Source organism: Lichenostomus cassidix, chromosome 14 (genome assembly GCF_008360975.1).
Source record: "Lichenostomus cassidix isolate B80296 chromosome 14, HeHo_3.0, whole genome shotgun sequence".
NCBI classification, from domain to species: Eukaryota; Metazoa; Chordata; class Aves; order Passeriformes; family Meliphagidae; genus Lichenostomus; species Lichenostomus cassidix.
Window position 1 is genome coordinate 14033003 of NC_139495.1, and position 25544 is coordinate 14058546.

Consider the following 25544-nt stretch of genomic DNA (forward strand, 5'->3'; position numbering starts at 1 on the left):
TGATGCCTTGTGCAGCCTTGTTCTTGCACTGCAGGACATTTGGGATGGGCTGTGCTCCCTGCCCTGGCTGAAAGCTCAGTTCACTGGCCCAGGGGGGCTGCTGAAGGTGCTGCTGTTCCTGCCTGGCACAAGCAGCTGCAGCACCAACAGTGGCTTTCCCAAATCCCTGCTGGCTGTGCTGAAGGCTAGGTGGCAGTGCTGCCTGGGGAGAGAGGCTCTGGCTCTGTGCACAGCAGCTATGCAGCCACTTTTCTGTGAGGGCCTGCAATTATGGAAATAACAGAAAACTGAAACTCAAACTGCAGCCCAGACTGGGAGAATGGGCCTTGTCTCATGGGTCAGATCATCACAAAATGGTTTGGTTTGGAGAGACCTCAAAGCTCATCTCATTCCACCCCCTGCCATGGGCAGGGACACCTTCCACTGTCCCAGGCTGCTCCAAGCCCCAGTGTCCAACCTGGCCTTGGACACTTGCAGGGATCCAGGGGCAGCCACAGCTTCTCTGGGCACCCTGTGCCAGGGCCTCCCCACCCTCACAGGGAGGACTTCCTTCCCAATATCCCATTTATCTCTGCACTTTGGCAGTGGGAAGCCATTCCCCCTTGTCCTGTCCACCCATCCCTTGTCCCAAGTCCCTCTCCAGCTCTCCTGGAGCCCCTTTAGGCACTGGAAAGCACTCCAAGGTCTCCCCAGACCCTTCTCCAGGTTTAACTCCACTCCTTCAGTCTGCCCTGTGCTGCTCTTTGTGCTGACAAGCCCTTGATTAAGTAAAGGATGTTTAGGATAAATAGATTTAAGCCAGATTTAAAACCAATTGAAAGGCATTCCCAGAGCAGCTTTTCATCCAGTTTTATTAACCCAAAGAAAGCTATTTGGGCATAATAAAATGCAGGGAAATCAGGCACAAGATGCTCACTGGAGTGAGACTTCTGGCACTGCAGTGCATGAGAGCCAGTTTAGTGCAATTATGGAAATAAGTGCACATTACTGTGATTCTCATTATGGATAAACTGCTCATGCTTTGAGAGTCACAAACTTGGCAATCCAAGTTTAATTTTCAAGTTTAATGAACATTATTTACCAACTCCTGAATTCACATTGACACACACTTTTCAGGCATCAGGATATCAGCTCCTGGCCTCTCCAAAGTTTGTGCTTGAAGAGGCCTTCTGCTGCTGAAGGGTCAGAAGTCATTGTCACTTTGCTCCAGTGGCTCTGGCTTCCTTGCTCGGAGACTGGATTTGCCTGGGGAGATCTCCATGCTGTCATCTTCCAGATCATCCTCCTCCTCCTCCTCATCTTCATCTTCCTCCAGGTCAATCTCACTATCCCCTGAGTCTTCCTGCAGGAAAGGAAAGCAGAGTCCATAACCAGCTCAGCTCTGCCATGGCAAGGACTCCTTGCCAGCCCAAAGAAAGGGATGGCAGTGCTGGCTTCCCCCTGCACTCCCCATGGATTGCAAACCTCCTTCCCCACCCCACAGGGCTGATGAGCACAAAGTCCCTGACTTCTTCTTGATCTAGGCTACTAAAAACCTGGCAGGGTGTTTAACATTCAGGTGATAGCTCATGTGAGAGCACAGCTCCAAGGTGTGATGGAAAAAAAGGACAGCAGGAGAGGAACCCACCTGTGCCTTGGCGGTGGCCGTGCGTGGGCCTGGCCGTGCTGGGGCTGGGGTCCCCTTGGAGAGCCAGAGTGGAGGAACAGGACAGGCAGAGCAGGAGAAAAATAAACATAAAAGAACATAAAAGAAAACAGAAAGTACCCAGGCTGGGAGCAGGGGAGAAGGCAGCTGAGGCAGGCACAGCTCAGGGATCACATGCTACCCAGCAAGTGGCAGAGGCCAGGCACACACTCTTCTGCTCCATGAACTCCTTGGGGGACTCAAAGCAGCCTCACTGGTTTCATTCCCTGATCTGGGACACACAGAGGCCTGCAAGGGTCTCTGAGCTCTGAGAGACTGAAGTGAGAGGGCAGAGTCATGAAGGGTCTGCAGCTGAGGGCAGCACAGGCTGAAGGCCTTGGCTTTCCATGCCTGGATAGTCTGGGGCTGTGCAGCAGGGAGAGAGCTGCTGATGGGGAAGCCTAAGGGAACAGGAATTGCAGAGGGTGCCTGGCCAAGTCTGTCACTAACCGGGCCAAGGACAACCAGGCAGCACTGAGACTAAGGTGACAACATCTTTACCTGCAGCACAGCACTCTGCCTCTCCCAAAAATGGGTCTGGGTGCCCAGGAGGCAACAACAGCCTTAACCACACCAGCCTGGCAGGAGTAAAGAGCAGAGCATGGGCTGCAAGCTCCTCTCCAGGTGAGGGTGCCCCTCTCCACTCTCAAGGTGAGGGTGCCCAACAAGTTGTGGCTGCCCCATCCCTGGAACTGTCCAAGGCCAGGTTGGATGGGATTTGGAGCAACCTGGGATAGTGGAAAGTGTCCCTGGGTGGAACAAGATGGGCTTTAAGGTCCCTTCCAACCCAAACTCTTCTGGGATTCAGAAAGAGGTCTGAACTGCCCTCCCTGAGACAGGCAGCAGTGGGAGGTCTCTGCTGGACTGAGACAGAAAGGCTCCATCCCCACTGGGAATGAACAGCAGCACAGGCTCAAACACCAATCCACAGTCACCACAGCTGTACTGTTTCCTAGCACTCTCCAAAACAATATTCTAGAATCAACTGGAGAGCAGAACAGCCCCACTGCTCCTGGGATGCCAGCAGCTTTTTGGGATGGTGAGCAGAGCTAACTGGAAATGCCAACCATGTCCCAGCAGCTGCCTGCAGCTTCCTGGTGCAGATGCAGCCACTCAGGTGTGTCCAGGGGCACACAAAGGCTGCCCCTGCCAAAGGCTGGGCACAGACACAGAGCAAGTGCCTCCTGTGCAAACCTGTGTGCTTTTCACACTGTCCACTCACATGTGAACCACAGCCAAGTGCAAGGCCAGGAGGCCTGAGGCATCAGGAATGCCAAGGGCACAGTTCTGCTCTCATCCCCTTCCCATCCTCCAGAGCACAGAGGACTGATGCTCTCAGACAGGGCTCCTAGGTGTGGGTTTTGGAGCAATGAAGGGGACTTAGGTCCATGTATTTAACTCCTGCTGCACTGCACTGGTCCCTCTTCCCAGACATTTGCCCCAGAGCTCACCACGACAGCATTCCAGCCTGTGTGCCACTAGTTGTGCACTGCAGGATGGGGTGACAGCACATGGAGCACACAGACTCCAAAGGGAAAATAAAGAAATATGTGTCTATGCCAAGGAGAGAGCAGTCAGCCAATGGAAAGGAGGGGAAAAGCAGGCCTGGGGTGTGAGGATTCAGCAGGTCAAAAGGTGTCTCTGCAGCTGAGGAGAGGGCTGGCATTCTAAAGGCCTGTCAGAGATGCTCTAAGGACACATGGGATGGTTACTCACATCTTCCTCCGTGTCTCCACCTTGCATTGATCCCACGACTCGTGTGCCAACTCTTCCTGCAGGAGCAAAGAGAATCACCATCAAACCTGGCTGGGGGTACAGGGGGGAGCAGGAAGGATAAGTTCAGAGTGCATCCCTCAGTGAGAGGATGAGACCCCAATTCAGGCAGTCACCTCCCTTGTTAAGCCTCATTGCTCAGGAGAAGGAAGGAATGGGTTAGGCTAACAGTAACTAACATTGGACACAATCACCTTGGAGGAGTTCTTCTCCAACCATAATGTCTCTATGATTCTAATTTCAGTCAGGGTGGTATTTCTAGAGCTACCTTATTCCAGCACGATGGTTCTGACAGGACAAGAAGCAATGGCCACATTAAGAAACAGAAAATTCCATTGGAACACAAGGAAACTGTGAGGCCAGTTAAAGGCTGGAACAATGCTGCCAAGAGAAGTTGTGGAGTCTCCATTCATGGAGATATTCAAAACCAAACTGGATGTGGTCCTGGACAAGCAGCTCAAACCTCCTGTTTGAGCACAGTGGTTGCTCCAGATGATCTTGAGAGGTCCCTTCCAAGCCCAAAAAATCTGTGAACTGACACATTCCTTCCTCTGCTTTGGTAGGCAAAGAACAAAAGCCTGTTTTAACATGTGGTGAACCCCTTGTCCTTTAGAGAGCTCAGACCCTTTCTGATATTCCAGGAGGGACTGAATCTGACAGGAACCCCTGGCAGTGCCCAGGCAAACCTCAAGAATTTCCTGTTGGGAGTTTGATGTGTAAGGCTGAAGAGGGAGGTGAGATTTCCAGGGAGCTCGCTGAGAAGGGAGAACACACTTGTGCCTGCTTGGCTGGTTTTGGCTGCACATGGGGAGGCCATGGGGAGATGTTAGCAGGTCTCCTTTGCTGGGGAGGGAGCCTGGAAGGTGTTGGGAATGGAGATGGCAGAGCTGTGATGCTGGAAATGCTGCCTGTGGGCTGCCTGGGTGACTCAGCCCTGCTGCTGCAGCAGCCACCAGAACCCACTCAGCACTGCCAGCCCTGCTGTGCCCATCCCATCTCACCATCTGTTCATCTCCTGCCATCACCAGCTTCCTCCATGCCAAATATGGATTGTTCCAACCTAGACAGTCCAATCTGTGCTGGTTTTAGCATGAAAACAAAGCAGCTTTAAAATATACCCTTTTTTTTCTACTTCCCAAAGCACAAAAGATGACAGGTCCCTTTTGTCCCACGCAGTTTGAGCTGAGTTAGTGGTGGGAAAAAGCTGCCTAACTCATCCACACCTCACCAAAAAACACCCCGTTGCATCAAGGCAGATAATTAAAGAGATTTTATGTCTTTAAATAAAAAGCAGTGGTCTCTATCCAGCAGCTGCTGACAACAAGGGAAGTGGAGACAGAACTACAAGATTTCTGGACAGATCTGTCTTCAGCCTTTGGAGACTTTTGCTCTAATTTACGCTCCACTAAACTATATAAATTTGGAGATGATTGCAACTGACATCCTTAGATGACAAGAGAACCCCATTTTTGCCCAGCCTGCAAATGATTCTGGAGTTTAACTGAAATTTAACTGTGTAGAATGCTCAGCGTAAAGTGTAAAATTGGGAATTACTACCTCAAAAGGAGAGAGCTGCAGGGAGATCCTAAAATAAGAGAAACCCTGAATATAAAAGAGAATTAAGACATCACATAAGGGGAACTGATGGAATAGAACAGTTCAGAATGCCAAGGGAAGTGAATGCTCATGGAAGGTCTGCAGGATGCTGCTCCTCCACCAGTGGGAACAGTACAGACATCCTATGGACATGGAACTGCTCACACCTGCAGGAACTTGAGGATCTGGCGCAGCCTGGACTTGGATCCCTACATTGTCTAAACCAGGAGCATCTCTTCGAAATAGTACCCATGGGATCAGCAGGATCAGGTCCTGCAATGTCCCTGGGACACTCCCAGGGCAGACCCCAGAGCAGACCCCAGGATGCAAAGGGGCTGGAGAACAACTCTGGGACACTCCCAGGGCAGACCTCAGGATGCAGTGGGGCTGGGACTTCACTAAACTGTAAAGAGGAGTGAAAGCAGACTTCCCATGGAACATTATTTCTACTTTCAGACCATAAACCCCCAAGTTTCCCTGGGTGGGAGCATGGAAGGCAGAGGTCATGGTGTGTTTCTGTGTGTGCTGGGACAGGCAGGAAACAGGAGTCACCCCCAGAGGACAGGGAGAGCTGGGGACTTTGTCACTTGGTTTCCTAGGTTTGGTTCAGGTGGGCTCAGCCAGCAAGGCTCACACAGCTCCAAGAGCAGAGAGCCTGCTGTGTTTCCTTACAGATAGTGGGAATCCAGCTGGGACAGGCTGTACAGAGCAATAATTAGGGGAAATGCTGGTAATGAACAGCCTGTAATTCAGTGCACCTTTGAGCCAAATCTCCTCCCTGTGCATGGCTATGGTCTGTAGGCACCGAGCCCCTAGGGGAAGTGCGTCCCTGATTTGGAGGCTGTGAGTTGTTGCCATTTCCACTCTGTGGGATATTTCCCATTGTACCAACCTGTGCAGCTGCCCAGGATGGAGCCACAGGGCTTGGATGATTTGCAGCTCCTCAGCCAGCAGTGGGTCCAGGTTAACCCTGTGCCTCACAGCAAGGAGTGACACAAAACCTGACAGTCTGGCCAGCCTGAGGGGGGCAGGGGGATTTGGAGCTGACACATTTTTCTCCCAGTGTGGAGAGGTGCAGTCAGTCTCCATTCCTTAATGTGAATTCACAGCATGAGCTCACTGAACACACCTCTCTTCCCTCTGCATCACATTCACTTCCACACACAGAAAAATCAACCTTCTGCCTGATCTTTCTGAACTGTTGCCCTTTGGGCACTGTGCTCTTAATCACAGAATGACAGAATTTCCTGAGTGGGAAGAGACCCAAAAGGATCATCCAGTCCAACCCCTGGCCCTGCACAGACACCCCAACAATCCCACCTGTGGGAGAGAGAACACCTCCCTTCCTGACACAAAACCTCCAGCCAAACTCTGCTGGGAGCAGATGCTGAGATGGAGGGAGAAAGCCCCATTTCAGTTTTGGACAAATGAATTTCTGTGAATCCCATCTGCAGCCCCTTTTTAATATTCCCAAGTACACCTGACTGCCCACCTTCCCCCAGCTACAGGAGTCTGGTAATACTGTCCAGGAGCTGCTAAATCACGGAACTCAGGTCTGGAAGGACTTATCTGAGGGACAGGAATGTGCAGAGATCCAGACAAAAATACAGGAAAATGGGAAGAGCAGCTTCTCCCTCCCCAGGTTAGTTTGCTCACAGTATTGACAGTCAGATCCAATGTTTCAAACACTTATTCCCTCCCTGTTTTCCCTCCTGTTTGATCTGAGGAGGCAAGGAATAAGAGACTATCTGGATTTCCCAAAATGCTTTTTTAAGGTTTACACTTAGCACTTGATTTGGTTTGCTAGTGAAGTATGTTCCCTCCAGGAGCACAGCCACAAGGAGCCACATTGGCCATGTGTACAAAGCCCCTGTCAGAGTAAAACTGCCCTTGGGGAAGTTCACCAGGCAGGAATCTATTTTTAAAAGTTCATGGAGAGCAGGATCAGTTTGGTGGAGTCCTCTGAGGTGCTCTGGGAGCAAGTGGACTTGTGAAATTTTCTCCCTTGATTCCATACATTGCCAAACAGCTGGAGAACCTGAACCCTGCACAGCCAAATCCCTCTGTGCCAGACCCATTCCTTGTGCCTCAGCCTTGTCCTTCTGTCCATGGAATGTGTAAAACCCACTCATCTCACTTCCACAGGCTTTGAATCCAGGCAAAGGCATGACAGGAGATGCCTGCAAACACCAGGGCTCCTCAGAGCCAGCAGGAAGAGAGCAGCTGCTCAGGGCAGAGCAGATTTTGTTTTGTTGCTTTGTACTTCTTGATAACTGCCAAGAAATCAGGCAGGGATATTCAGAGGGGCTCTGGGGTTACAAACAACATTCCCAAGCCCCAGCTGGACTGGAAAGTTAAGAATTCTGTGCCCAGCAGAGCTTGTGTCACAGCTGGTGCTCTGTCTGACTCACCTCTGCCCACCTGATGCCACATCAGCTCTCCCTTCTGTGCAGACACCCAAATCTGATTTGGCCTCTCAAAGAGCACCTGGAAGCCCCACTGAGTGTGGGAACTGCAGATTCCTGGTGTTTCTGAGACTCAGGCCTTGCCATGCTGGCACTGCTGGGACACCAAGAGGACAATGACAGTTTCTGGAGTCTGTGGCAAAACTTCACATGTGCAACACCCTGGCAAACCCTCCCTGGGAGCACTTCAGTGTTGCCTGACTCTGAACAAGGTATTTCCTTCTGTTTTTTTCCCTCAAAACCACAAGCTCCAGGCACTCTGCAGCAGTCAGGAGACCCTGATCCCTGTTCCTTAAGGGTTTCTGAACAGACTGATTGTGGGAATGACTTGGGAAGGGTAAAGAGGGAGACCACATCCTGTGTGCTGGTAAGAAGCAGCTGTCCCTGTGGATGAAGCAGAGGGATCAGGGATGGAATCACACAGCATCTGAGGGATGCCCAGACAGCTGCAGAGGGCTTCAGCACATTTTTCTTATCAAGACTCATTTCCACAGCAGAGAAGAATGAAACATTTTGAGAAATCCAGCGGATTTGTTACCATCTTGTGCTTGTAAAGACAAATGCACTTACATACATCTCCTTATCTTGGACTGAGACATGTAATTTCCTTGAGGAACCAGAGAGAAGGGAAAACCAGACCAGTTATTTTACATTAAATGTGGTTTTAAAAATTAGGCAGGTGACAGCTACAGGAGCTCAGTGTGAACAAGACATCCATCAAGGAGCAGGCAGCTGTTGCATGTTCCCATCTGAATCCCTTCACTCTCCTGCCTATCAGTTTCACACCTGTGGTTTCTACACCTGGGGGAGGTTAAGAGGCAAGGAAAACATTCTAGAAATTCTGTAGCAGAAATCTGAACACGGCCACAAGCTGGAGAGAAGAATGCCACAAGGAGAGTGACAATTCCCACTGAGAACATGACTTCCCTGCTTTTCAGCCTGCCTGTTGTATGGAAGGATTGGAAACAGGACTGTGTAAGCTCACCCGAGAAGATTTCTATGTCAAAACGTCCCTTTTGCCTACAGGACTGAAAAAACGAGGAGTAATTCAGGCTCTGCAGCCTTCCCCCAGCATGCAGGGTGTCAGAGGCATTCAGCACCAAATGCCCTCTCTGCCAGCACATCATTAACACCCTGATCCTCTGGGCCAGCTCTGCTGAGGAAAGGGGCTCTGAGAGAGCTGCTCTCTCACTGTGTGACTTTGGACTGACTGACTGCTGAAAAAATAGGGGTTTATAAAGCTGTCTTCTTACAGTAAAGGTCTAATGGGGCTGAACTTACTCCTGTCTCAGTAGTGAAATATTCTCTGTGGTCTGGTCAGACAAAACCACCCCTTAACACCAATATTATAAAAGGAAAGATGAGCTACATCACTGAAATAATTGGTTTACAGGAGCTGAAACACTCTGGCAATGTGGAATAGAAGGTGATTTACAGGCACAAGGATGGACTATTTCAGCTTCATTCAGCACCACTGCCTTGTCACCAGCACTGCCTTGTCACCAGCACTGTGTGTCCCCACCTGCCACCTGTGGATCCTCATGGTGCCACAATGCATTTCAGAACTATGGTCCAAGAGACTGGAAAGATGGATCTGCACATGGAATCACAACATCACTTCAAAATCTGCCCCTTCTGGTAGTGTGGGTGACAAAAATCTATTTCGTTCAACCGGAGACTGGACAGGTTCTTAGGAGAAAATATATGTACTGGGGGTTAGATTAAATCTGTGGAAGCCACAGCTGATGGGGTTGAAAGAGCCTGAGAGCAGCAGGGAAGCTGAGGGAAGTTCCCATGTGCTGCCCCATGCATTTTCTTTCAGCCAGTGCTGGGGAGAGAAGCCCAGGCTGGATGGACCCCATGGCTGATCCAGCACAGCAGCTTCTGCATTCCCAGGACAAGGCTTTGCATCCTTTACCCCAGTGTCCACCCCATCTGCACATTTGAACAGCCATCCTGCTGCAAACAACTCACCATGGCCTGCTTCAGGCAAGAGGTTTCTCTACACTGCAAATGGTTAAGATTTTCATTGCTGAAAGAATTTATTTTTCTTTGGCTCTCTGACAGAACAAGAATCTTACCGCAAGTGCCACCTCAGATTCAGGGAAGTCCATTGTATTTGTGTCACAGCCTCAAATATATACTGCCAGACATAATAAAAGTGGTTGGGAAATTTTACTCACATTGACAATATTAAAATTAAAATTTAGAGACTCTATTGCCTCCTGGCATCCCCAGCGCAGGAAGGACAGGGAGTTGTTGGAGCAAGTCCAGAGGAGATCACAGAGATGCTCCAAGGGCTGGAGCCCCTCTGCTCTGGAGCCAGGCTGGGAGAGCTGGGGCTGTTCACCTGGAGAAGAGAAGCTCCAGGGAGAGCTCAGAGCTCCTGCCAGTGCCTAAAGGAGCTCCAGGAGAGCTGGAGAGGGACTTGGGACAAGGGATGGAGGGACAGAACACAGGGAATGGCTTCCCCTGCCAGAGGGCAGGGAGAGATGGGATATTGGGAAGAAATTGTTCCCTGTGAGGGAGGTGAGGCTCTGGCACAGGGTGCCCAGAGAAGCTGTGGCTACCCCTGGATCCCTGCAAGTGTCCAAGGTCAGGCTGGACAGGGCTTGGAGCAGCCTGGGACAGTGGAAGGTGTCCCTGCCCATGGCAGGGGGTGGAATGGGATGATCTTTAAGGCCCTTTCCATCCCAAACCACTCTGGGACTCTATGATAAATCCATGTATTCTCTAATTTCCTAAAGCAAACAATCACTGACACATGGGTTTATCACAAGAAGCCCCATTGAGGAGGGGCTGTAACTGTGATTCTGTGACAATAAAGCAGCTAGAGTTTCCCAAGCCCACGGGCAGCACCTGCAGCTTGGCCACTGCTCTCCCAGCCATGTCTTCTCACCTCCCTGCTCCCTCCTGGATCACAGCCCTTCCTGCCTCCCTACAGCTGCTTTTGCCATATTTGTTCACCCAGCAGCACTGAAGTCAAAGCTCCACAGCCCATCCCAGCTGCCTTCTTCAGCTGCTCCTGCCTGTTCCTCCCTGCACGAAGGGCTCGGTTTTCTCTCTGCACCACACAAGTCTCCCTCTCTGCTGCTCCATGGAAGACTAAATCCTACAACTTCCAGTCTTAATTAGCTGAAAGAATAAAACCAGGAGCAATATTGTCAAACCTGCATTTAGTTTGAATTTTGCTGCATCCAGACAGAGCTGAGGAAAGGGCTCTTGAGGGTGAATATGTGTTGATTTTTCTCAATTATACCAAGTGGCCTAAAAAGAGGGATTATCTCTCCCTGACAATCTTGCCTCTATAATGGCAAAACACACTGGAATATCTGATCACTACGGAGAGAGGGAGGAAGCCTTATCTACAGCACTGATAACCTGGGAATTAAGAGATCTAAAAGTGCACCACAGCAGCCACAAGGACTGAGCACAGTGGGCTCTTTCTCCTCAGTTTGAGAGCAAACGTGGCTCAGCAGCATCAGCATGTAAGAAAACACAAAGCTTCAAAGGAAAGTGATTGAAACATCTTGAACTGAGTCAAGGAAAAAAGCAGTAATTAATAGAAATAATGTTCTTGTTATGCTGCCTTGATCATTAAGCATATATTAAATGCAAATTGCTGAAGAACACCGACAGATCTGTGGTGTGTTTAAGGGCTATCAGGCAGAGAATATTCAGCCCTGGTTTTCTACAGAAGCTGCTGCTTCTGACATTCATCTCAGGTCTCACAGTCTGATGAACTAATGTTGGGTTTCCGTTAAGGGTAATTAATAATAACAAAGTTCTTCCTAGGAAAAATTCTACTTGCAGCAAAATCTACAACTTTTAGAATAAAGCTTTTCACTCCTAGAAGTGGTATTAAGAGCTGACTGAGGGCAGCAAGTACTCAGGTTATGGTGATCTCTGAGATGCAGCATCAGACAGTTACAGGGTCACTTCCAAAGCTCTAAAACCTGAGTACAAACCTTTCCTTGAGAACTGGCAATGTAAAATATTCCTCAGGGAGGATGAGTGTTTCTAGCATTTAACAGAGACTTTCAATTTTTATGAAAAGCAGAGGAAGGGAAGATAAAAATGCTTGAATTACACTGACTTGAGAAGGTCAGCTTCTTTCTCTGGTCTGAGGTACAGAGGGGAAAGCAGAATGCCAGTCACAAAACCCCACATATCTGCAGTTTGCAGAAGGAACAGGTTCCAGCAGCAGTGGTGGCACATGAAATCCCCCCACAGGCACTTCCTCAGACCCCAGAGAGGTTTGTGCTGACAGCTCAGAATCTCTCACTGCTACAAAGGAGAAGCACCCTGAATTCCTGACTGTGCTTTGCTTTACTCCAGACTAAGCAGAACATTTCTTTTCCCACCTGAGTGAAGCACAGACCCTCACACAGTAATTCCTCTAGGCTGCTTGTGACCAGTGGGATCAGCAGCTGGAGGCTGCAATTGCACTCCCCATGAAGCAGGACAGAAGGCTCACATCCCTCCCTGGGTGCAGCAGCTCAGGTGTGTTCCACCTGTGCCAACTCAGTGCAGCTCTCCTGACTCACTGAAGATCTCCTTTGGAAGACTCAGCTGAAAGAGGTGTCAGCAGCTACAGGAAATCAAATGCTTTGCAATGAGAAATGGTATTGCTTACCTAAGGCTTTGTATAAAGCTACTTCAAGGCAATACCAAGGCAGGATTTTCCCCACACAAAAAAGTAATTTTTTTCCCCAGGAAATAAACCCTAATTTGCTCCCTTGGAAGGCCTGTTTTCTCCACAGGGCTTTATCCTCCTGCAGCTCCTGAGAGCAGAGCAGTGCCAATATCCTAAAGGGTAATAGGGTCTCTTACATTTGAAGCCACTCAGGTAATTCCAGCATATCCCTGTGAATAAAGGCAGCTCAGGAAGGGTTAGGATACCTTGCAGGAGAGCTTCTCTGCTGATGCGGTGCCTCGGGATCTGCAAATCCCCCTCACTGTCAGAGCCTTCATCCTCCTGGATGTCTATGTCAGAATCATCATTACCTGGTGGAAAACAAAACCAGTTCATTAATATCACCCAAACCAAGCCCCAGCCCACAGCAGCAGCTGCACACAGGAGATACCAGCAGTTCTACCATTTTTCAAGCCCAAGGGTAACTGAAAATGCAGGTGCAGAGAGCGTTGGCTCTACAGAAGAGCACAGAGATGGCAATTATCCACAGCCTAAGGAGAAATCCTTCCATGTGAGTGCCAAAGCAGCATTCCCTGTAAACAAGAGCCTTGGGACAACCCCAGACTGTACCATAAAGGTGCTGTTTAAACACCACCTCTGGGTATGAAGTGAAGGTGCTACTTCAGCAAGTGATTTAAAGACAAAAGTCTTTGAAAAGCATTTGGGAAGTGTGGGTTTATTAACACATCTGCTTTTACCCTGACAGCAGCAATGTCACAAGCCATCCCCTTGGACTATTTACCTTTCATTTAATCCTAGATAAGCACAGTTCCACATTCCCAGAGAAGGGAATGCAGCTACAGCCAAACCCAAGATGCAGGAACTTCTTCAAATATTTTCATTATCTGCCTTTCTGTCCTTCTCTCAAAGTAAAGCCTATGCAGTCCCTCACTCCCAGCTCCCTGTCCAGTGCCAGGACAAACCCAACAGGACCCCGTGGGAGCACCCAGCACAGCAACCTTTGCTGCTGATTATTTAGAGAAAATAGGCAATTCTTTCCCAGGTACATTTAATTACACACATGTCTGCGCTGAAAATGGAAGTAACTCCTTTAATTAGGATTAGTAATGAGCTGACACATCTCTGCAATATTTAATTATCGGACAATATACAAATATTAGACATTTCCCATCCTCTTTTTCACTGCAATATTAAGTTAATGAGAAAATAATAATGGCAAGGGAAGTATTTGCTGGCCCGGTAAGATTACAAGGCTCCAACAAAGTTAGCTACAACTTCTATTTGCATTTTCTTCCTTGGCAAGTGAGGGAATCACTCACTGCTGCGTGACCTGGATGCTGCTTCTGTTTGTCTGGCATTTAGGAAACTGAGGTTTTGTTCAGCTTTGCATGGGCAAACTCCTTGGGAAGAGCCATGTGGAGCTTAAAGAAAGGATTCAAGTTTGTGCTTAATATATTAAAGAATGAATTGATCACATCTGTGATGGCTCTTACTGCTACTAAAATGCCCTCATTCTTATTTTGTGGAGTTTTTCTCTTCCTTCTTGGTTATTTATTTTATTTTTAGCAGCAATTTCTCCCTCTCAAGCTTTGTCCTTTGTGCTCCTGTAAGGCAGCACCACTGGCCAGAGCTGAGGATGCTGCAGGGAGCCCATTGATTACTTGGTCAAACCTTTCCAATTCCATCCCCATTCATGCTTCCTGCTCCTCTCTGGGATCTCCCAAGCATGAGCTGCCAGCTGGGCTGGGACCAGTGGCTTCCCACTGCCAGAGGGTGGATGAAATATTGGGAAGGAATTCTTTCCAGTGCCTTTAAAAATCCTGGATTACCTTTCAGTCCAAATGAAAATACAAATTCAGCTGAACTCCCAACATGCCATGGAATGGTTTGGGTTGGAAAGGACCTTAAAGCTCATCCAGTGCCACCCCCTGACATGGGCAGGGACACCTTCCACTGTCCCAGGTTGCTCCAAGCCCCAATGTCCAACCTGGCCTTGGACACCTCCAGGGATCCAGGGGCAGCCACAGCTTCTCTGGGCACCCTGTGCCAGAGCCTCACCACCCTTGCAGGGAACAATTGCTTCCCAAAACCACAGTACAGCACTTTTCCTGCTGAGTTGTGACTTTGAAACAAATCCTGTTGTTGATCTCTGGTGAGAGTTTGGGTTTTCCTTGGATAGCCTGGAATCCTGGTGCACAGACCCCAGCTTGGAGCATCACTGCACTGAACTCGTGCCAGAGGCTCAGAGAACTGACAGCTGCAAATGCAAATTCAGCAATAGTAAAACTCCTGCCTCCGAGCCTCCTGCTCACTCTTGGAAAGACATCAAGGACCTTTTCACTCCCCAAATATAAATATACTGCTCCAATCCAGCCCAGTGGCTGCTATCACCAAGCCCAGCTCTGCCCATGTACAACCTGAGTTATCAGCTGAGCTGAATTGTGCAGAGCCAAAACCCCAAGGACACAGAACTGAGCACAGTGCTACAAAAATATTCAAACAAGATAAAGAGAAGCTGAGTAGAGGCTTTTTATCAGGATTAAGCACCAGCCTAGCCCAGTGCTGTGACCTGTCCTAGCCAGTGTTCCACCACCAAACCCCTCACTCCACACCCAGTGTTCACCAAAATATTCTTGGCATTCATAAAAAGTGGCAATTCAGAAAGTTTCACTGAACAACATGTAGAAAGACTTGTTGCCCTAGAAGAAGCCACAATGTCATTTGTGTGACGCTGCACAACCAACTACAATCAATTTCAGGGAGACAAGGAACATTCCTTATGGAAAAAACCCCAGATTTTCTCAGGATCAGCATAAAGCAATGAAGACAATCAAACACAGCACCACACATTGCCATGTGCTTGTACATGAAGTACAGAACCCACTTAATGGAGCTGGCTTATGAGATTTATATGGGTTTACGTGAGGATTATTGGAATTCTCACAACAGACTTATTTATTATTATTCAGCAATCCATGTGCCCCAATTGAGGCCAAGCTGGCAGCTTCCAGAAGCTTCAGGCTGGGGTTTGAAGCAGCTCTTGTATTTTTATTATGAAAGGGTAATCAGCAGAACAAGTCTGTAAATTGTGTTGGGCCCATCTCCCCACTGCTGTGATTGACTCTGCTGCACAGAAAACACTCCAAGTATGAGCCTACCCAAGAGAGAACAGACTGGGATTTTAAACCCCACTTGCCTTTCATTTCAACATTTCTATTTCATAAAGAAGGGTTTCAGTCAACTAAATTATTTTCCTTTAAAGCTGTCCAGCCACAAAAAATACATCCTGGTTCCACTGATCTCCAAAGGTGGGATTTTTGCTCCTGCTCCCACTGCTCCCAGAAAAAGCCAGAGCTGATACCTGGACAGATAATCCTGAATTGAAATGATTTAATTTCTGGTAATTTGCAATGCTCGAAGGAAAAGCAGCATGATTTAATAATTTAGCGGTGATTTCATTACAGATTGAGTAGTTTGTATCAATATTCAAGTAAAGGTATCCAGCTGTAAAATAAGAAGTTACTGTGGTGAGGATAATGAGCCCAGTGGCCATTGTTTATTGATACGCATTGGAATTAGCTGGAAGTGCTGTTCAGCATGTCCAATCCCATCATCAAGTCACTGCCTTGAAAACACAGCAGCAATTACTGCATTCAGCAGGATGCTGATTTTGGTGAGAAAACATCACGAGAACAATCAAATGGGCAACAGACAGCCACTAGATCCCAAATAAAATCCAGTTCATAAATACCATGATATAAGGGAACAGGAAAAACCAAAAGGGGTGGGAGTGGGATTTTTAAATCTGGGATTTTTCGCCTCTCTAAAGAGAGATAATCTCAGAATCCACTGGAAGCCTCAGCTCTGCCAAATCCATCCTCTTGTCACACCAAATCCAGAGCACCAGGATCTGTATCAGCCTGGACACTCCTAATCCCACAGCTCTACAATCTGAAGGAAAAGGAATGCTTTGATGGAGAAATTTCTGGAGGGAATGTCCTTTGTTCTTAGCACAAAACTGAGATCTGTATCTGATCTCCAAGAAAAATGCAGCCTGGTACTGAGAGCTACTGAGCAAGGTCCAGATGGGTGTAACTCCTACAAATTCCAGTGGAAAACTTGGATGTTCAGAGCTGTGTAGCCAAGAACTGGGCAATAACAACACTAACCAGCAACCAGGAGGTTACACAGGTAGCTCTAAATCCACTTCTTTACCTTGCTTGGTCTTTTAAAAATTACAGAATCATGGAATGGTGTGGGTAGGAAGGGACTTTAAATTCACCCCATTCCAGCCCTGCCATGGGAAGGACATTTCCACTATTCCAGGCTGCTCCAAGCCCATCCAGCCTGGTCTATCTACAGTCCCCAAACTCCCAATTTAGCAGTAAGGGTGATTAACCACTGCCTGGGGAAGCAATAGGTCTCAGCCACTTGAAATAATTAAAATTAACTCACGATGACAAGCTCCACCTAAACTGGGATTTGGAGTCTTATCAGGAGTAAGCAGTTAAGTTATTTCTGGGTCCATTTAATAGAGAGGTCGTATTTGGTGACCATAACTATTTCTTATAGCCTTACAAGCCAAAAAATCCATCAAAGCACTATTAAATTAGACCATGGATTTGCAATTATCCAACAAGCACGACACAAAGCTCCTGTGGAGCAGTTCCAAGTGTCTCTTACAAGATGGATGGCCTGAGAATCAGCAATATCATCCAGGAGTCATGCAGGAATTACCCCTCAAATCCCACAGCTGCTGCAATGGGGTTTTTTGTTCATCTGCTGTCAGAGTTTAAAGCATCAACTCTGGAGTAGAAATGGTGCACCCAGGAGCATCAGTTAATCCTCTGGCTATTGCTGAACAAGGCTGAAGAAATACAGATTTCCAAAAGCTGTGGAAAATGGATATTTATTCATTCTACAGACCAAGCCAGAGGATGCAGAGTGGACTGACTGGAGCAGCACAACAGAAAGTGGCAGAGTCAATGAAAAATTCAGGTTTACAGCAAATACTTCATATTTAAATTAGTCCTGGGCAAAGCACTGGCCAAAAGAAATATAGGAAATGTTATGTAAAATTCAAAGGGTTTATTTTTTATATTTTTGAAACAAAGTATTTTACTCTTTTTTAAGGTATAGTTTGTATATATTCCTACAAAAGAGCTGGAGAGGGACTTGGGACAAGGGCATGGAGTGCCAGGACAAGGGGGAATGGCTTCTCACTGCCAGAGGGCAGGGATAGATGGGATATTGGGAAGGAATTCCTCCCTGTGGGGGTGCTGAGGCTCTGGCACAGGGTGCCCAGAGAAGCTGTGGCTGCCCCTGGATCCCTGCAAGTGTCCAAGGCCAGGCTGGACAGGGCTTGAAGCAACCTGGGACAATGGAAGGTGTCCCTGCCTGTGGCAGGGGGTGGAACTAGATGAGCTTTGGGGTCCCTTCCAACCCAAACCACTGTGGGACTCTGTGATTCTGTATTGTCTGCTTTTAAACTGCAAAAAACTCTTGAAGAACGTGAGAAAATACACGTGAAAAAAATGCGTTAAAAAGTGATAAAGATCTGTAAATGCAGTAAATTGACTAGTATGAAAAACTGTATTTCAGCCTAGGAACATTCCCACTTGTTCCTTTTTGCTCAATGAAGTTTTTGCAATTTTGGATGAACCTGAGGAAATAAATTGAATTTCTGCTGCAGCCAGTGACCTTCCCTGGCCTCTCCTGCCACACAGTCCAGTACCAGAGCATCCAGTACCCACTTCTGACAGGAGTTCCACCAAAAGCCTTCATTCAAGAAGTGTCTAATACAATGTTTAAAGAGTCACTCTGCAAGGAAACCAAGCCCTTAAGTTCAGGCAACTGGATTTGTTACTTGTGGCACAGGGGCAGCAGATATGAGACACCACAGCCTGGATCAGCTGCTCTAAGAGCATCTTCCATGAAGCAAAGATTAGAAAAATAACAGCAATTTCCTCCCTGCTCAGCACAAAAGACATTTTTATACTGCTGCAAACACTTAATTGTGTGTATTTTCATCATGCAGTTAATACTCAGAGCCTGATCTGTAGCTGTAGTTTAAAATATTTATGTTGTTTAAAGAAGAGTTTTTCCCACAATTTAGTGTTGGCTTTTTTTTTTTTTTAATTGCTGAAGTTTTATGGAGTTGTCATTTTATGGCAGAGAGAAAAGCTGATTTGCAATGTGTGGCAGCAAAAGAAAAAAGAACCAGAATTACCAATAATACTAAACAATTTTTCCAGTTTTATGTGAGTACCATGACATATCCATGGACTTTCTATATTCTTAACACAGACCTGCCCAACTCAACTTCCATCCCACAGCTCTCCTTCATGAGAAAGAGGAGTTAGGCTTCTCAGCCTGAAACTCAACTGAGAGCTGTTCAGAACTCCTGCAACTTTATTGCAGAGAGAAATGAAGTGTTAATTTAGAACCCTTCGACCAAATTAACAGCAGATAAGGTCAGGGGATCCAGACAATACGAGTGCTGAGCCAACTACGTGGGTAGGTGAAGGTGACAGTGCTCACAGGGCACAGAGAATGTTGGCTTTTATCAGTTAATGGCAACAAATTTATCACCATCTGCCAGCCCACTCTGCTGGAAAAGCCTCATTAGGTGTTCTGCAGCTCCCAGGGGCAAAGTGTGAAGAGGGTGGGAGAACCTGCCCTATTCCTTGCAGGGGCACTGCCTGTGTGACCCCTGTGAGGAGGGAAACCATCAATCTGTTCCAGGGAAGCTCAATCCATCATCCCAACATTCCAGTCAGCCAGGAGTCCTGGGATACTGGGAGAACCAGACAAGCCTGCCCACCTTCCACTGAGCACCGGAGCAGCTCACCCCTTCATCTCCACAATCCATTCCATGAACAAGACCAACTCAGAGCAGGGTTCCCTTCAACCATCCTGGAGGCTCTTGGATTGAAGGCCCAGACAGCAAAATCCCAAGTTTCCTAACAAACTAAAGATGGAATAAAACTTAGGATAAAACCACTTTGCTTTGTGTGGGGGGTATTACTCAAAAATATAAGTGGAATAATGAAGCATTTTGCAGGGTCTGTGCTGCCAGGACAAGGAGTGATGGTTTTAAACTGAAGGAAAGTCAATTTAGACATGAAATTCTTCCCTGTGAGGGTGGGGAGGCCCTGGCACAGGGTGCCCAGAGAAGCTGTGGCTACCCCTGGATCCCTGCAAGTGTCCAAGGCCAGGCTGGATGGGGCCCAGAGCAGCCTGGGCTAGTGGAAGGTGTCCCTGCCGTGGCAGGGGTGGCACTGGATGGGCTTTGAGGTCCTTTCCAACTCAAACCAGTCTGGGATTCTGTGAAGTATTTTTCCCTCCAAAAACCTACTTTAGAAAGATGTTTCTGATGGTGAAGCAAAGCCCCTTTTCACTCTTCCCTGTCACTGGCTCATTACAGGGCATGTCTTCTCTTGGGAGGATGCAGCACTCCAAATCCAAACCCAGCTGAAAGGCTGAATTGCTGGTGCCTGCAGCACTTCACACCATTTCCTCACCATGCTCACAGCACTCCTGATAAAATCACTGCCAGATCCACTCGTAGATCTCCTGGGAATCCTCTCCAGCAACAACTCCATCCTTCATCCTGATCCCTATTTCTGCTGTGAATTACACTATCAACCCTGGGGGAGGCAGAGCTGCTCAGTGATGCTCAGCCCATTCTGCTGCTCTTTCTTTTTTCCTCTTGTATTTTTCCTGGCATTAGGATCCTGGGATGAACACAGCTGCTCTGTAAACACACTGTGCCATGTAAGACACCAACTTCTGCATTCCCTCACCAAATCTCTTGGGTTTGAATTGCTTAAAGGGCAGCATTTAATTAATAACAGGAGCAGGAGAGAGGGGTCTGGTCTAAGGGGGAGCCCAGGTTGATAAGTGTGAGCAGACTGTGGTCTTGGGGAGCTTTATAACATTCCATTCTGTGCTCCTGACTGGAAAACAGCCCTGGAGAGCCCAATTTCCTGTGTCAGTCTCACCTCTGCAGACTTTCACAGACAAAGGCAGAGCTGACAGAGATGACTCGATTTGCCAAGGTGATGGGACAGTGAATAAATGAGCCAGCTCTGAAAACCAGGATCCTGGTGCTCTTCTCACTAGAATAAATACTAATTATGACAATTAGGTACCTTAATTAAGACATATTATGGTAATATCTGAGGTTGTTAAAAGTAATAATCACATTCTTAGGTGGCAGTTAAATCAGTCACTAAAAGGCAAAGTTCCTTTTGTTTCAGGGATGCCAAATGACAGAACAGTTTTCCAAAGGAAAATCCACAGACAGGAAGAAGCAGGGCAGCAGATTTTCATGTTGTATCTCACACTGCCAGTTACTGATGGCTGATGTCCACCTCCTCTAGAACTTTTTTACCCCAAAAACTGTCAGAGAGCAGTACCTGGACTTTTTCACTCAAATAAATCCTTGAAATAATTCCACATTCTTGTAATTTATATTACAAATCCAAATTTATATACAAATCCTGTATTTCAGCTAAAACGTCTTCACTTTTTACTTCATTGATGTGAGATCAAAGATGGGCAGGAATCAGTGAATTTCCTCTTTAATGAGTTTGCTCTGAAAATCTTGGACACCAAACAAACTGTGAAGCACAACTTTAATGTCTTTAACCAATTTCATCTTCCATGAACTCTCCCTCTGATCCTGAGAATTAATTTTCCTTCTACTTTCTCCCAGTATCAAATAAAAGTGCACAGAGTGCAATATTAAATTCACAGGGGTAGTTAATGATAAAGTTCTGGCAGGTGTTTGGCTCAAAAAGAGCAGTATCTGGTTTGTGAGCTGTCTACAGCCTCTCAAGAGGTTGTTAATTCCCTTCTGATCTAATTAATTAAGAAGATGTTTAGGAAAAAAAAAACAAACCAGATTTTAATTGCATTCCCATTTTGCTGGTATAGTAAAATCAAGCAAATGCAGAGAGGCAAATGTGGATCCTATTGAGAAGACTGATGATATTACAGAGGATTTTAAGCTGTGAATTTACATCTGGGAAAGTTCTGATCTGGTAGCCTTGTCCTAAAGAATCAGCATGGACACAGAACCAAACTCCATGCCAGGCACAGAAACTGAGAACAGAAACTGAGGACAGAAACTGGGGACAGAAAGGAAAAATGTGATTTGCAGGACACACCATGTGTGTGACAGAGGCACAAACCAGGAGGACTGTTCACCTCTACGAGGCATTTGGCTGAGCAGAATCCTCTGTCCAAGTCTGCTCTCAAACCAGCCCTCCCCCGGTGCTGGGAACAGTAAAATGAAGCCTAAATCTCCTCACTGCACCTGGCCAGCATTCAGTGGCTGACTGTGTCAGCACTGCAGGTAAAACTGGCAAGGCAGGGCAACATTCCCAGAGGTTTGGTTCCCTATTTCACTGCTGTCCTTTTAAAATTGTCATCATTCCACTTTTTCTAACCCTGCCTGCTCTGTCCTCACCCCACATCCCCTTGTAAGGGGATACTTACACGTGGAGTAGCCAGTACTCCACATTTCCTCTGCCACTACAAGAGGTGAAGAAATGCCACTTACTTCCACTTTTCAGCAGGTGCTGCTGCTCCTCCTCCTTCAGCCTGTTCTGAACAACACGTAACATGTTGGCTGCTTCCTGCAAGAGGAGAAAAGAATTGCCTTGGAAAAGCTGCCACAGGCAGAATGGGACTAGAAAATGTCAGCATTGAAAATGTTTCATGGAAAAAAAGGGCTGATTTGAGACATGGAGCTCCTCACTTTGACTGTGAGGGTGAGGATATAAAGCACAAGTCAAACAGTGTACTGAAAATCAACCTCACAGTGCCACTGGGTGAAACATCACTAATCCCATGCAAAATGAGTTTATTTGTCTTCACCCCACAGAACATGATTGCTGTTCCAGCAGTGAAGCAGGCTTTGGTGGTTGTTTTCAGCCAATAGCCCATTCAGCACCAGAACTTGTTTCTGAAATGGCTGCACTTCCTAACACACATCCAAAACAGAAAGAATCCACATCTTTCCAAACATGCAAACAAAACTGGAGCAAATAACCCCACCAATAAGCTGGAAAACTACAGCCATTTATTTATTATACCACAGGTGGTATTCAGGTGCAAAGGAGAACCAACCCAATGAAGGTCAATGACACTAAAAAAAATCACAGAATGGGACCCTTCTAGTCCATTTTTAATGACATTTAGCTTAAATTTGAAAATTTAAAAATTGCTAGCGGTGAATAGCAAACTAAACATGATAAAATTAGATATGAATGCACAAAATCAGGTGCAAACAGAACCTAAAATACTGAACAGGTGGCAACAGCTGATAGAAGATTTAGCCACAAATTTTGCTAATCTTAGTCTCTTCAATTCCAGTCAGGCAATGGAAAGCTAATTAACTGTGGATTGAAGTAAGATTTTTCTGAGCCTTTGATTTTTCTATGCAAAGTATGATTATAATTAAAAACACCAGTTGCTCTGATGTGATCAGACCTCCACACTTAGACTGCACTTGTGGGAAGGAAACACAGACTCAGCTGGAATATCCATGGGACAGAGGGAAGGAAGTAGGAAGAGCCTCTGAAAGTGGTTGAATGGAGCCCAATGTTTTCACACTTTCATGTGGAAATGTGTTGCTACAGGTACAGAAGCTAAGAAAGGAACCTCCAAGGCTCACCCAGCACATGAGGCAGTTGCTGGAAATAGAGGTCTGGGGGCAGACTGGGATGATACAACACAACTTGGCATAAACATCTGCCCTGGGAATTGAAATTCCTGCTGGAAAAGCTTTAAGGGAAGATGTTTCCAAGTGGAAGTGATGTGTCACCTGTAGCTGGTGAGAAACCCAGGTCAGTGCCTCTCTCAAGGGAATAAATCCTGATCCAAAACTCTGCTCTGGGCAACCACACCAACTGTCTGCTCTACAAACTCTCAGTGCTAGCAGAGACAGGGGCTCCATGGGTACCAGGAATATTGCTAATGGATCCTTGGGACCAAAGGAGGAACTCTGCAAAACTGAGCCAGGTGTGACAGTGTCATGGGGGATAGAGCAGAAAGGTCAAGATGCCAAATCCCATGGAATGAGAGCCTCCAGCAGCAACTTGCATCAAGATAGTTACTGAAATCTCCAAACTGATGGATGTGTTCTGCAGGGAGAAAAGACACAAGCGAAAACAAGGGAGGAAAAGACACAAGCATGTTTTTATAACTTGTTTCGTGCAGATTCAGAACATTTAAAATACCCTGTGGAGGAAACTGCTCTTCTTTATGAAATCCTGCTTCATGATTAACATTCCCCACCCCCTCAGTGCCAGCAAAGCCTTTTCAAAGATGATGAAAATCGAAATGCGTGCGAACCTGAGGCAAAAATTTCAGAGATCTCCAGCTAACAGTGTTTCTTTTGGTCATTCCAAGGCCATCCAAAGCCTCCCTCTGCAACAGTGAGTCCCAATATTTCCTGACTGAGCCTCACCATTGCTATCTTTTTTTTTAACCTCTTCCTCCTAGCCAGTCCTGAGGTTTAAATGTGGTCAGTGATTGAAACAAGGCCCTACAAACATAACCAATGCAGCCCCCCACTGCTCTGTCCCTGGGACAAGTGGATACATGAGGATCAATTCCACCTGAATCCCAACCCACTGGCTGCTGCAGCCCACACAGTGCACATGGCAAAGAAAGGGAAAAAGAGGACAAAAGGAAAAGGATATTTCCCAAATGTCACGGGGACAAATAAGCCTGGGAAGCATGTTTAGAATGTTCACAGAGCAGTGAAATAATCAGCACAGACATAACCATTGCCTGGCACTGTAATTCCAGGCACAGCCCACGACAGCTGAAGCTGGCAATTCCAATTTAGACAAATAAGCAGCTGCCCTGGCCTGCTTCCCTGCTCCTTCCCTTCTACACTCTCCAGCTCGGAGAAAAGTACTTGTGCAGCGACATGAAAGGAACCTGCTGCAAACTAATCCATCAAAACAGAATTAAGGCAGGCAAATTCTCCCCTGCAGCTCAGCATGTGCCTACCCGAGGTCCTGACTGCAGGATGGGGTGCTGCACTTGTGGGGAAAACAGCAGGGCTAAGATGGGGTTTATGAACTTCAACTGCAAGAGAAATGAAGGCTAAAAGAATGTTTACCCATACAGATGAGCCACTTCTCCCCTTTCCTCCTTTTTGTTCACCTGTGCTGCTGCTGCCAGCAGCTCAGCTGATCTCATTGCAAGCCACCTCAGACACTTAATTGGCAGGAAAAATGTTGTTTTTCTGCTGGTTTAGGTTTCTGAATAACTTGATGCACGGCTGGTCAAATGCCACTGTCAGCCCAGGGGACCTGCTGAGCCTGAGCATCCTCCCTTCCAACAGCAGCCATGCCTCCATCACTGCCACCATCCTGCAAAAGCTCATCAAACTGCAGCAACAGAAAATGTTTTAAAAGGGCAGCTCCAAACCAGTCAGAACCAGGACAGCACCGGTGAACTGCTGGTTACTGTCCTGAACAAGTGACATCTTCAAAGAGAGGGTGGAAGGGATGGCAGATGAAAAATCTAGAAAGTAAACAGAATTTGTCACTTTTTAAAGGTTTCGAATACCTGACATCATCAAAGGTACATTTTTTGGCCTGAGCAATTTTCACCTTCCACGCTGCCACCCCACATCACACCACCTTAGCAGATGTGATTGATGGCAGCTCAGCAAAGCCCAGCCTGTGCTCATCAGAGATGTTTTCTGTTTGAGGCTGGGCTGGTTGGTGTGTGCTGCAGGGGTTCTGAGCTGTGACAAGGCACAAGAGCTGGGGGTGATAGACTGGAAAGCTGCAGGTGCTCTTTCACCACACAGTGTTGTACAAGGAACCAGCACAATGTCACATTTTCCTGGCAGCGTGGCAGGGTGACAGCTCCATGAAAACAGAGATGTGCCCTGTGCTCCTGCAGCTCCCCCAGGGAATAACCTGAGTGCAGGAGCCAATATTGAAGGCCCCTGGTCAGTCTCTCCAGTCAACAAACAGCAGGAGATGCAGCAGGCAAACACTCTCTAAAAGTGAATTGCACCCAAATGAAGTGGCAGTTGCCACTGGGGAATCACAGGGTTAAATAAAACAAATTAAGTATCAATTAACACAAAATCCAAACCAACCTGCCCCCTCAGAGGGACTCCCAGGCCTTTCAGGGGTCATTTGGGCTGAAATCCTACGTTAGGGGCAGACAGATGGAAATTCTCTCCTCTGCCTCATACATCATGCAGCCTCTCCTGGCTGTAAATCTGCCCAGAGGAGCAATTTTTGCAAACAGCTGAGGGAAATGGGCAGCAAGGCAGGGCTTTGCTGCTGACACTGAGACCCCCTGAACAACCTCCAAGGGACCTTCC

General features: G+C 47.2%; 1 protein-coding gene across 2 annotated transcripts in view; it reads right to left on the bottom strand.

Moving 5' to 3' along the window:
* Nucleotides 1-1043: 1043 nt before the first annotated feature.
* Nucleotides 1044-25544, bottom strand: part of IFT38 (intraflagellar transport 38) — a 56894-nt gene continuing 32393 nt past the window's right edge. Inside the window, exons 9-13 of one of the 2 annotated variants that reach the window (XM_085075074.1) lie at nucleotides 21744-21819; nucleotides 12421-12525; nucleotides 3401-3456; nucleotides 1628-1681; nucleotides 1044-1342 (exon numbers count right to left, since the gene is read on the bottom strand). In XM_085075074.1, coding sequence (XP_084931200.1) covers nucleotides 1184-1342; nucleotides 1628-1681; nucleotides 3401-3456; nucleotides 12421-12525; nucleotides 21744-21819 — 450 coding nt within the window. In that variant the 3' untranslated portion in view covers nucleotides 1044-1183. The remainder of the gene's footprint in view (nucleotides 1343-1627; nucleotides 1682-3400; nucleotides 3457-12420; nucleotides 12526-21743; nucleotides 21820-25544) is intronic. The other variant, XM_085075075.1, reaches the window with a different exon arrangement.